Here is a 12756-nt window from a genome sequence, read left to right as displayed (position 1 = left end):
AGACCTGGATCCGATCCACTCAGCAGGCCAACATGTGTTCTCGGAGGCCAAGGCTCTGCTGGTAGTAAGGTCTTAGCATAAACGTGCCATCCACCTGCTGTTTTGAGATTCAGTCAAAGCCGAGGAAGTTGGCAAACGGCGTTATGACGCCTGCTGACGCTCGTCCGTGACGTCTTCTGGAGGGGAAATCCTTCACGCTCAGCTGTCGGTAGCTGGCAGTGAAAGTGGGGATTTTGTGGTTACCTGAGAGCGTTGACTTAATGTGGCCTTTTCCATGAGCAACCAAGTTCTACAAATAAGAGCAATTCAAAAGGGGGAAGGAAAAAAAAAACCCCGAAAACTTTAGATGAAACAAGTCATTTTTGATGGTTTTTTTTATTGATCAAGTTAATCAACTTGACACCTGAACAGTTGTCAGATCATCATCATTCCATCTGAACGGCACAAATCCACAACACTTCAGAGCGCGCGCACACACACACACACACACTCTCGCAGGCTCACACACAAACACACACAGGAACAGAACAAAACATGTACCTTAATTCAATAAAACCTCCATTCAGCTGTGCTGCTCTTCATCAGCTGAAGTAAAACTTAAACAAAAACCATACATCACACGGCCTGCTACACCAGCCCCGACACGTTCTGTACAAAAATAGAGATCACGACATATAAAAATAGGAGTTCTGACATGTTTTGGATAATTTGCTGAGTGCTTTTTTAAAATTTTGAATGTATGCACCCCTTTTTCTTTCATGATAAATCCAGCACATGACCAAAGCCAGTTGTTGTCGTTGAAATATCCGCGTCGCTGAGCGTACTGCACGCTTTTTCCACTCATCGGACGTCCCCATCATCAGCTAAAGCCCTCAAATCCTGACTCTTCTTTGTCTTTTTCAGTGCATTCATGTCATGGGGCCATTGTAATCTTAGTTTTACCTCAGTTCATCGGGTTAAGTCAGTGGAAAAACAAGCCAGGAGGCAGAAATGGTCTCCTGGAGAAAACAAAAACATAGACTTAAAAGGAAACAGGATTGTTCCTTTAATTAGGAATTTATTTTTACCTCTGTACTTAACAGAGAAGTTTATGAAGTTGCTAGTTTACATACGCAGACCATTTCGTCAAATCCTGCTTTCGATCTTTGCAAGGTCCCCTATGATCTGTCTGCCTGTCTGTCTGTCTATGATTATGTTGGCAAACCTTATAACCAGGCAGAATCTTGCTTTTTGGACAGTTTTTTTTCCTACATTGTTTCTTTGATATTTAATAAGATGCTTCAGTGTAACTATTGTTTGCTAGCAGCTGCACTACCTTAATGCAACTACTGCACTGAATTTGCCTTTTTCATAATGGGCAGGTTTTATTTAGAGAAGCATTTGTGCTTATAAGACTGGCTGTATTCAGTGGTAGCTGTATTGTCAAAAAGTGAGTGACGCATTACGAAATGTTTAACTGATTTTTCTAATATAAATTTGTAGTTGGTTTTTGAGACACCGTTTTAGTGTGATAGTGCCAGTTACAAATCTGCAAACAATTCAGGTTAAGAATGACTTAGAGGAATACGTTGCATACGGCTGAATAAGTGCAGTTCCTTGCACTTTGCTGTCTAGTGAGGAGCATTTTTGCCTCTGAACTTGTTCCACTGATTGCTATGAAAAATGTTTAGTTTTCTGTATTTTCTGCATGCAGATTGTTCCTGAGGGCCAGATGTACTGAGATGATCAAGTGCAACAAATGTCACATGGTAAAAAAAAAAAAGTTAAATACTTGTAGTTGTTTACTGCTAAATATTGAGGGGGAAAAATGTTTTAAATGCAATTAGATGAGTTCACAATGTTTTCACAACTTTCCAGTGTAATTTTATATTGCTTTATCTTCTGTTAAATCATGCATGGAAAGTGTATTGTGTTATATTGTGTTATTTAGTTTCAGATCTTTTGCTTGACTGTTTTTTTTTTTACATTTTGGTTAACCAGCTGTACCTTTACATATATGTAAACATTCACTGTTATTTACTTTTTGCATTGTAAAAAATACCACCATGTTGACTTATTTAAATGCATTCTCATCACACAGCAAAAATAAGAGAAGTGCACTGACGAAACTTACACACAATGGGCATGTGTTCCTTATTGTACCATTTTATGTCTCTTAGAAAGCAATTAAATCATACCCCTTTTGTTTACATGCATTAATCCACTTTCATTTTAATTTAGATACTTATTATGTTGTCTCATGTTTGCTGTTTCGCATCCAAGCCTCTGTCTTTCGGCTATCGTTTATTGAAATCTATTTTTACTAAGATGTTGATCCCCATCCCCCCCTCAAGCGACTTCTACAGAAAATGAGATTATGATGTTACTTCCTCTTTGGTAATCACAACACAATTGCACCACAGAAGTGCTGATGAGCAGAGTGTTCAGAAACTCCTTGTTTTAAAAAAAAAGGGTTGCTCCAAAAGCTCCCTCAGTGTAAGAGACCTGACTCAGCATTGAGATTTTTTTTTTCAATTTCATAAATACATTCAGTATCATGTTAAGGTCAAGATACTTTTCTATAATAATGAATCCTAAAAATGTTTTTTTTTTTTTTTCATTTTAGGCTTGGTATAGGCACTTTAAAATTATTCCTGTACAGAAATAAAACATGCATTGTTTTGTTGTTTCATTTTTTTTACTGCGTGAATTTTAGAAAACTTGAGCATTAAAGCAGATCTTTGGATTTGTAAACAGGACCCAGTTCCTCTTTTTTGCATTGCCTGCGTAAAGACTCTTACACACACAAACATACACACTCGCATGCACACGCACACGCACACACACACACACACACACACACACACACACACACATACATCAACACATGCACAGAGCAGAAGAAACCATGTGAATGAATCCATATTGGCACCAGGCTGCTCTGGTGCCTTTAAGGTGAATATTCTGGGTTTTTTAATGCTCAGATGTGCATGTAACTTCCTGTAAGCTGTGGAAAATGAACACGGTTATCATATCGTGAAGGGCTTCGTGGCTCAGCAGACATTTGATCTACCAAACCCACAAACCAATCAGTTTTAAGTCCTCTCTCTCTCTCTCTCTGTGCACCCTGACCCAGGGAACAGCTTCGTTTCATGCTAAAGACAAAAAGATGCATTCTTTTCATGCAGACACGAGTTCCACAAAACTACATGGGCATCCAGAAAGTTTAGTTACAGGGCATCCAGGTGGCATACCAAGAATGTTGCAAAGGAGTAAAGTACTGCTGGGAAGGTGAAAGTGGACCAGGGTAGATCGGCTGAACCTGCGCTACATAGTAGTTGCTGAAGTTGCCGTCTGACACGTAAGGAGCCGGCTGGTAGAAGCAGGTTACGTTGGCAGCGTTGAGAATGGCGTTCTGCTCGGCCAGGACTCGAAGCGCCAGCGACGAGATGAGGCCGAGCGTCTGACGCCTCTCGTGTCCCATCAAGCACACCGTGCTCTCCCTGACCACGTCGTACAGCGTGGCCAAATAGTCATACTTCCTCTCCTCCAGGTCCACGAAGTGGTTCTGCAGGTAGGACTCCAGCTTCCTCCGCTGCTCACCCACGTCGGGGAAATCTATGAAGAAGCGGGAGCACATGTATCGCTGCAGCAGCTTCATCTCCGCGTCGGACGCCGCGCGGAAGCCTCGCACCAGCAGGTGGCAGTACTTGAGGAGGCCGCCGCCCCGGATCTCCTCGGGGCTCCGGGTGCAGATGAGCCGCCTCCGCAGGTGATCGAGTGCGGTGGGGAAGTCGCCGTAGACGCTCTCGCCGATGATCGTCGGATGGAAGGTGGCGGCCATGGGGTGCTCGGAGCACTCGTAGAAGAGGAGCAGCGAGTCCAGGCGGATCTGGAAGGAGTCCACGCTGAACTCGAACTGCCGGCGGAGAGAGTCCACGAACTTCAGCTCCACGTTTTTGCCGTGGTTGTTGGAGAGCGAGATAAGACTCCAGCGGTCTGAGTCATTGCAAACCTTCACCATCTTCTGAACATAAGCCTCCTGGAAACAAAGAGATTGGGACTAATCAGCCGTTGACACAGATGGAGAATATTGATCTGGGCACTTTTGTGGGTCACTGAGGTCATAGTGAAAAAAAAAACAAAGAAGGCAATTCAAAGCCGCATCTATAATCTTACTTAAATAAGAATGAAAGTGTATATTAATGAAAATCCTCTGATGTTGGTAACTTAATATTAGGCTGCTTACCAATATTTTAAGGTTAGGAGTTAAGGTTTCAACACACTGATATTATTTAAAGTCATTTTATGACCCTATGCAACAATGCCCCTTGTCCTTGCTGGTCAGATGACTGAAAAAAGGCTACTACTACTACTACACTTGTTTGACACTTAAAAATAAGACAAATTGAGCTGCTTAGAACTACTTTGGATTGTAAAAATCACTAGTAGAAAATTTTAAAGGATATAATCGTTAAGCTACACGAGGTATGAATGGATTGTCTGACATTTGGCCCTGAACTGGCAAAGAGGTTTAATGTTCTGCATGATTATTTGAAAACCGCTATTAAATTTATAGCGTGTTTTACGATCATGTTCGCTCAAGTTTTATATATTACATTAAAATAAATGTAAAACTGTAATAAATAATGGCACTTTTTTGTTTTTGAAGTATTCCAACCAAGTGTGGCTTTTGGTTTTTAATGAAATCAATTCTCACGGTACACATTACAAAATTTCTTGAAATATTTGAAAACCATCCACCTTCCTTTAATCCATCCCAGAGGCCCACTAACCCGTCTTCCTCTCTTGTACTCCCCTTCACAGCTGCAATGTAGTTTCAGCCATTGGAGTAGTCCAAACGTTTCTCCCCACCAGCTGCTATTACTGACGCATATAGGTTCATATTTATGTTTATGGTTTTGTCAATCATAAGTGGATAGGAGAAGAAATTGATGAACTTTGGGTTGTTGACAGCTTCAGCAACTCCACATTAATTCTGTTTGTGCAGATACAGATCTTAGTCATGATGTTTTGACATCACATCTGTTGGTGGGCCATTAGTAGCCAGGGTAGTCCTTGGTATCCAGGTAACTGAGAGCCGAATGATTAATGTAGCGCTGGCTCCAATTGGATTAGACAGAATCCTGTCTGAACTGGAAATCAACCCCCTTTTTTTTAATGTCCAGGCTTCTAGTTTAGGCCAAACTCAACCCTATACTTTGCTGAGGCCTACTCAAATACAAATTAGCGGTATTACGTTCAAAAGTTTAGATTTTCCAGGATCTTTTTGGGGGAGGGGGGGGTGTGTAATTACCTTTAAGGTCAGAGGTGTGATCTTCTCTTTATTTACCCCTTCAGGCAGGAAGTCCAGAAGAGAGTCCAGGACCAACTCTTTTACTAACTGAAACTCCAACTCTCCCTTCAGGTCCGCGCAGAATATTAAGTCCAAATCTTTCCATCCCAGACCGCTGTCCTCATGCAAGACGTAGCTGGCCGCGGATCCGTTCAGGCGCACCTCCCGGACGTGTATCCGCTTCTCCTCCATGCGGCTACGGACAACATTGACGATGTCCCGCGGCTTCACCTCCAGAGTGGGGAAGCTCCACCGGCCGTGGATGGGTATTGAGCCCGTGAGGATGGCGTCCAGCCGCTGCACTTGCTCCCAGTTGAGCACGCTGAGGCCGACGCTCTCCGCGTCCGCGCAGCTGTTGCCAGCTACGTTCTCAACGCTTTCGTCCATGCCGGTGGTGATGGCGAGAGGTAGACTGCTGGGTGAAAGCGGTAAAATGTGACTCAAGACTCCGCTGGAGCTGTGACATCAGAGAGCCTCGGAGCTGAGGACGATCATAACAACAGATGCATGGCAGGAAAAAGTTGCAGAGCAGCGATGTCCTACTTTTTTTTTTTTTTTTTTTACCTCAGGTCTGCATGCGGGACAGATTCACAGAGCGTGTCCCTTTTAGCAGCTTTAACGCTCCACATCAGAGTAAATAATAACAACAGCAATAACAACAACAATAATAATTCCTTCCTTCCCTTTCAGCCTTTCGCATCCATTTCGCTGGAAAAAAACTTAAAAAATCCCCCGCCGAAGTTTTACTTCTCTCCTCAGTGTCTCTCAGTTTTACGCACAGATTACTGAACGTCCGTGGTGCGCAGCTGCAACTTTACGCATCGTTTCTCTCCTTTCCTTATTTTTTAAGGCTTCCAGAGCACACATACTTTCAACAAGCGGTGCAAAGCTGCTTAGTCTTTTACATTTTTGGCCCTTTTTGTCGTCTGGTGGTCCTGCGCGAAGCCACAGAGGTCCCGCTGCACAGCTGCTGGGGGAAGGCTGCGAAACACATAAGCGCTTCCCGTCTGCGGAGCACCTGGGCGGGCCGCGGCTGATTGACAGCTCACACCTACTAATAGCCTTCCACAGCTCGGATGTGTGTCCGAAGATCGAGGCGTGTCTGAGAACAAGGCACCGAGATGTGGTGACACGGAACAGCGGGCCTCAGCAAAAAATACACAAGTAAAATAAAAACAATGAAATAAAAACAAATAAATAAAAGAGTATAATAATAAAAAGTACAAAAATCTAACTTTTAAACTTTACATTCTGTGCCACTTCCATCCTCTCACTTAACAAAAATGAATTGATGACAATGTAGAACCCACATTGTGCGTCACAATTAGGGAAATGATAGTTTTATTTCTCACTTGTTGCGTTTATAATGTGTGAGGACGACAGTCACGTTTTATGAGTCCAATTGCTCCAGTTGACATCTTTTTTTCTTATCATACTCGCGGCGGACGAGTTACAAGCCCGATTAAGAGCAATTAACTTTTACACACTTATTTTAATCTTTGAGTGGCCGAGTCAGCTCATACACGCGCTCTAGTGGTCATCAAAGCAGTTTTTCTAAAACGTTTTTAGAAAGTATCACCTCACTCAGTACTGTACTTTTCCAGTATCTCCATGGTGACCTGCTAAAACAACAGGACTCGGATTTTTCTTTTTAAAAACTGCGTTATGTCATAAACACACGCAAAAACACAAAGGTGTTCCCTATCTGTTGGCACTGCGGAATTTGCTTTAGATAAGTGGAATATTTTTACTCAAAGGCTGACACTTTCAACGTTTAAGCTGAAAAAACCTCCTCTGATAAACACTTAGGATATTTCTTACTTGCCTGGCCTGGACCTCAAGATACAAAATGGCCACCTTGCATTTAGAATCCATGGATAGTCACAGTAAATAAACAGACGCATAAAAAAGGCAAAGAAGACAAACTAACAAACTTCTGCTCTGTGGCGGTTCCTGGCTGAAAGGCATTCTGGGAGACTGCTTCTTTTGGCACAGACTCTAATATCTCTTAATTGTTTGTTCTTTCACAGACTAAACATTTTGTTCGCTGTTTTGATGAATATCTGTGCGGTGCAGTAAATGTTTGATCACGTGTTTTATTGACTAAATATTCCTTTTAGAATGTGATTTTATTTAATCATTCATGTTTATATTACCACAACTTCTGTTTGTGAACATATATGTTGCTTCAGTTTATGCACAAAAGAGGAAAAAACATCTTATTATTGCTTTGTGTTACTAATGGTAGTTAATTTGATCACTCAGTTAGCATAGTTCAATAGTTTACACATCTAAAAAAAAAGTTTAAATTGATGGTGTTCCTTAAAGCTCTACTTCAGAGACAAACGAAACAAAAAAAAACTAGCACGTGTTCCAGATTCACACCTGTCTGCTTTGTCTTATACCAGAAATAAAAAAAATAAAATAAAATAAAAAATTAAAGTGTTCTTCTTTTTGGAGATAAAGCAAAGACGACACACTTAGTTTGCTGGTTTTTCTAATCAGTTGATTCATTTGCGTCTACCTTGCAGCTAGCTGTGCCATTTTCCCCCCAGCGCCATTTAAATCTGACCACTTACCACCAGAGTACTTTAGACCAAAACCATGGTTTTTGGTGACCAGCTTACCAAAAACTTTTCTTTAAAAAACAAAAACTTGCAGAAAAGCTGCTATGTGCAAACACTTAACGCTGACATTCTCCTGATGTAATGAATAAATCTAAACAACACATGAATAAAACGGTACGCTTGCAGTGAACTTCTCTGATGCTGCAGCCCCAAGCAGCTCATTGATATGTAGGCGTGTAGGCCAAAGTCTACGCGGGTTAGTTGTCATGCAGAATCCATCAGTGCAAAGCTTGGTGAGTATATTTGCGTCACTGCAGACGAGCCCATTAACCAGCTTATTGCGGATTACCCTCTATGTGCAGTGACACAAAGTTCACGCAGAAACAGATATGCGCTTGAGACGCAATGCATGCTCACATTTAAAACTTAATGGCTTGCTGTTTATGCAACAACCTTGTTCACAAATCCTAACTGGAAAGTGTCAATTTATCCAGACATGCATGTTTTGTTGAATTATTAACCGAATGCAAGATCTGACAAAAGCTCACTCACTCAGCACAGAAGCCATAATGCCATGACTAAGATGTATAATCCATGGGTCTAGAGGCATGTAGGTCAGGCTCAGAGCAGCTATTTTCTGTTTCAATTGTATTTGTTTATTCACTGAGGTGTATGGCAGACGTTTTCACTTCTTTGTTGTACCTGTCGGTCTGGTCAGGGACTTCCAATAAGCAGAAGCCGCATCAAAAATAAATACACTTCTGCACATTGAAAACTGTAAACATTAAGTTCTATGCACGGTGATGCTTCGCTATTTCCAGAAAGCACACACAGTGCATCTCTTGGTCAGCAGAGAACAGCAGGCCAGTCACAAGCAACATGCTCCCCATTCATCTACTGGCTCAGTGTCAGGCTTAGTGCCTGGGTACTTACCATGAAGCAGATTCCTTCCTGACCTTTGACTCTCCAAGTGGATGACACCAGCTTGGTTCTTGATGTCTGACGACATCAGAGGATTGAAGGGGGATTTTCAGGCAGACCCCTTGTCAGGGTGCCAAAGCAACTACAGAGACGCAAAGTGACGACATGTGAATGTCTTCGAGTGTGCAGAAAGGCAGACGAGGACTTGCTTAGTTTAGCTCTTAGCTTTCGCAATCTTAGATTTTTTTTCTAGTTTTGCCTAAAAGCCCCGGTTTCCTCCTGCCGTCCTTTTCCACTAGGAAGCTTTTTCATTGTCTGTCTATCCCTGTTTGTACTATCATTACACGTGGAAGTTCATTATAAGATTATAGTGAACTCATTAGACAAACATGCTTCAGCTATGTTTCCTCCCACCCTCACTCATCTCACTTCCTTAACACCTTCTACTTTTGTCTGGATTTAAATTACCGTGCGGTGCATACGTGCCAGCATTTAATCGTGATCTCAAGCAGTGAAGAAATCTTAATCTACGGCCGAACAACGTTGCAAACTTCTGACAGCTCTTTTTCTTCACTTCCCCTCAGAATTCTCTTGGCGCTCCAAGCACGCAAGAGATCTGAAAAAATCAATATTGTGAAATTCTGTAGAGTAAAAACGCTGATAAGAGCCATCGGCATCTCGGCGAAGCAAGATAGCATTCAGAGCTGCAGTGTCCGACGAGCCTATCAGGAGCCAAATACGTTTTCAAATATTTGAGGAACGTTTCATTTACTGCTTGTATATTATCTAGTCTAAAAGAGATCATACATCAGGACTGAAAACAAATTTGTTTGACTGTCACAGCTCCACACTGATCACAGTTCAGCATTCAGGGACTTGGTTGTAGTCTTTTCACGAAGTCCTCCACGTCAGGTTTTGTGCCTTCTGGCCGTCTCTGTGTGCTTCGAGGAAGGACTGAGGTGGCAATGTGAGTGCTGAAGTCAACACCGACATTTGTGTCTCTGAGTAGAGAAGTGAAGTAATCTTCCCCCCTACAATAATTGACTTATAAAAAGTTGTTTTTGCAGGCTTGAATATCAAGACGACCTATTGCCACTCTGACATCAGCTCTCTTAATCTTTATGGGTAGTTTGTTGGTCGGCAGTGATGCTAGAAACAGACCAAACATTACACTAATGACGTTTTTTTTGCTCTTTGAAATTTGAGTTGCCTGATCATTGAATTTTAGCATAATGCTTTGCAGACCATGCAGAGAGGAGCTAAAATGTAGATTATTCTTGAAGGTGTTGCTGACAGCCAGCAAATTTACTCTTTGATTTAACATTACAATAATGTGCAACACAAGCTTGGCAGTTTAAAATAAAAATGTTATAAAAATGCACTAATTCAGGGTAGTGGATATTATCGATTGACACATGTATGTCTATAAATAAACGGTGCAACTTGCTACTCTTTAACCCAACAGGCTACATGTTGCAACACATGGTGCAGTGAACCAAGATGTCATTGACACATTAAAGTTTCTAGCTGACATTGCACATAATATACTGGTCCCACGGCCGTATATCAGTGAGCTATAGGGTTGGGGTGTTTGATACTCTCACTGGTAACCAGTCAGACTGACTGAGTTGTTAGAATAAAGAAAAGTTAGCTGGCAGATACGTTGATTTCATGGTAGAAGGTTTGGTTCCCGGGGCACAACACAGCAAATTTCAGTCCATGACATTACACAATTTATCAGTTGTGGTGTTAAATGCACAGCTGCACACCCTTTTTGGTGTAAGTTGGATCTCATAAGAAGGACCAGCGAAGAGAGAAAGAGGCAGTTTTATTTGAATTGAGAAAGGTTCAAACCACTGGGTAATGCTGTCTTGTTGCTACCCAACACCATGAGTGTCTATTTGGTTAGCTAGATTACTGGGTGTGTTTGCTTTGGCTCGGTGATGGGACAGATGGTTTTCAGGTTAGTCTGAGTGCAGGCCTGGCTTTTCTAGCTGCCGTGTGCAGGCAGCTAGATTTACGCACTCACTCAGAGGGAACTTTACCTCTTGTCATTTATCTCAAAACAACGTCATACATTTTTTTCCCACTTGTTCTGACATTATCCACCACACAATTTGCAAAATTCCTAATTGTTTCCTGTCTATGTTTTCTTGTAAGCTATTTTTGTCAGTCTCTGATGAGCCACATGCAGCTTGCTAAGAGGCATAATGAAAGCTGGACTTCAGATGGTTTATGTTAATTTACTCACCCACCGCTGTGGAGGAAATCTCTCTCATAAGGAATTTTATAAGAACAGTCTTAATCGTTTTTTTAAATGCCACCAGTGTTAGTTTATTGCTTTTTGACACATTTTGATGAAGAAAATGCATCTGTGAAAACAAGTGGTTGTAGGGTGCCTTTGAAATAAGTCACATGCCTTGGAAATGTTCAAATTTGTCAGGGCCTTATGTAGAATTTAATTTGATAAGCCGGCTCAAAAAATGTCTTACTTGTGAAAGTCAAGGAAAAGGATACGAAGAGTGTAACATGCATCTAAGTTACGTATTCACAAACATGTTTTTTTTCCACTGCAGTCTGGAGTATTTTAAGCATGTCTCTATCAGCTTTGAAAAAACAACAACAACAAAAAAAAACTGGAGTAAAAACCTCTAGTTCAGCCAAATCTGTTGATGGATGACTGTGAATATTTTAACGTTTTGGCATGTCTTTTATTTTTTATTTTATTTATGTAGTCTGCATATTGTCTGGGCCATGCTATCTCATAAGAATGAATTAACATAAGTAATTCCACTGCAGTTTTATCTACATGTCTGGGTTGTTGTCCTGCTGAAATTTGAACTTCTTTCTGCAGTTTTAAATTGTTTTGATCTCTAACAGGTTTTCTTCCAAGAATACACAGCTTCATACATCTGCCCATCAACTTAGACTTACTCTTCTCTTCCCTGTTAAAGACAACATTATTGGCACAATATGTTAGTGCGAACTACCAGGCTTAATGGTGGGGCTGGTACGATCAAGCGGATGTGTAGCATTTTGAAAATAATTTAAATCTCATTTGATCAGAGCGCCACCTTGGCCGTGTTTCCTACACTACCATGTGACAGTGTCTCAGATGTGACTTTCTTCCTCCCATGACCGTCTTTTTTCTCGCCAGTCTTCTATGAAGGCCGGATATTTTAAAAGTTAACTCATATTTGTCCTGTTAGCCGATTCTCCCACCTGGGCTGAAGGTCTCTACAGCTCTTCATGAAATACCATGGGCCTTTTGGCTGCTTCCATGATTATTGCTCTCCTATTGCCAAATTTTGAAAAGCAAATGTTTTTTTGTACGGTCTACAAAAGTGTATAATTTTTATACCAGTTTCACAGCTGGAAGCTACAAGTCAGGTAACTGGAAGGAGTTTTTCCACCGTCCACAACTTCAACATCTTTTAGTTAGTCATATTTGTAAATGTAGCAAGTGCAGACACCATCCCCAGACAAATATCCAGGTAGAGACAGACCTCAGCAGTATTTCCAATCAGTTTTAACCCGGCCTCAGCGAGTAACCTTTTTTGACCTCAGGCAACCTTGTAGAGCGCGCTCAGTAAGGTAAGCCCCCAATTAAACTCCTTCCATAGCTGCTAATGGGATTCACCAAGATGCACAGCCCTGTAAGCCTTGCTTTAGAGCTCCTGGAAGATGTATAGTACGCTGAAGATGCGACGTTGCAGGTGTAAAGAATTATTTTCGGAAAACAGCACGTACCACAGAAGTCAACATTTACTTATCAAACTTTCAGAATGACAAAGCTAAACTTATGCAAGACGTTGTCTCCAATTTGATCATTATTCAGCATAAGATAAAGGCCTGAACACGTCTTGCTCAAGCAGAGATCTTAACTTTTTAAAACGAATGCAAAACATGTATGTGAAGAATTTATTGTCACAG

General features: G+C 41.4%; 1 protein-coding gene across 1 annotated transcript; it reads right to left on the bottom strand.

The window, feature by feature from the left end:
* Window positions 1–356: 356 nt before the first annotated feature.
* LOC103457719 (protein FAM46A-like) lies at window positions 357–6504 on the bottom strand. Its single transcript, XM_008398072.2, has 2 exons — window positions 5297–6504; window positions 357–4021 (listed from the first exon to the last, which is right to left on the bottom strand). Exons 1-2 carry the CDS (start codon window positions 5720–5722, stop codon window positions 3206–3208), a joined length of 1242 nt encoding a protein of 413 aa, XP_008396294.1. The 5' UTR covers window positions 5723–6504; the 3' UTR covers window positions 357–3205.
* Window positions 6505–12756: the final 6252 nt, after the last annotated feature.

Source organism: Poecilia reticulata, linkage group LG21 (genome assembly GCF_000633615.1).
Source record: "Poecilia reticulata strain Guanapo linkage group LG21, Guppy_female_1.0+MT, whole genome shotgun sequence".
NCBI classification, from domain to species: domain Eukaryota; kingdom Metazoa; phylum Chordata; class Actinopteri; order Cyprinodontiformes; family Poeciliidae; genus Poecilia; species Poecilia reticulata.
The sequence above is the reverse complement of the archived record's forward strand: the minus strand, read 5'-3'. Positions and strand labels throughout refer to the sequence as shown.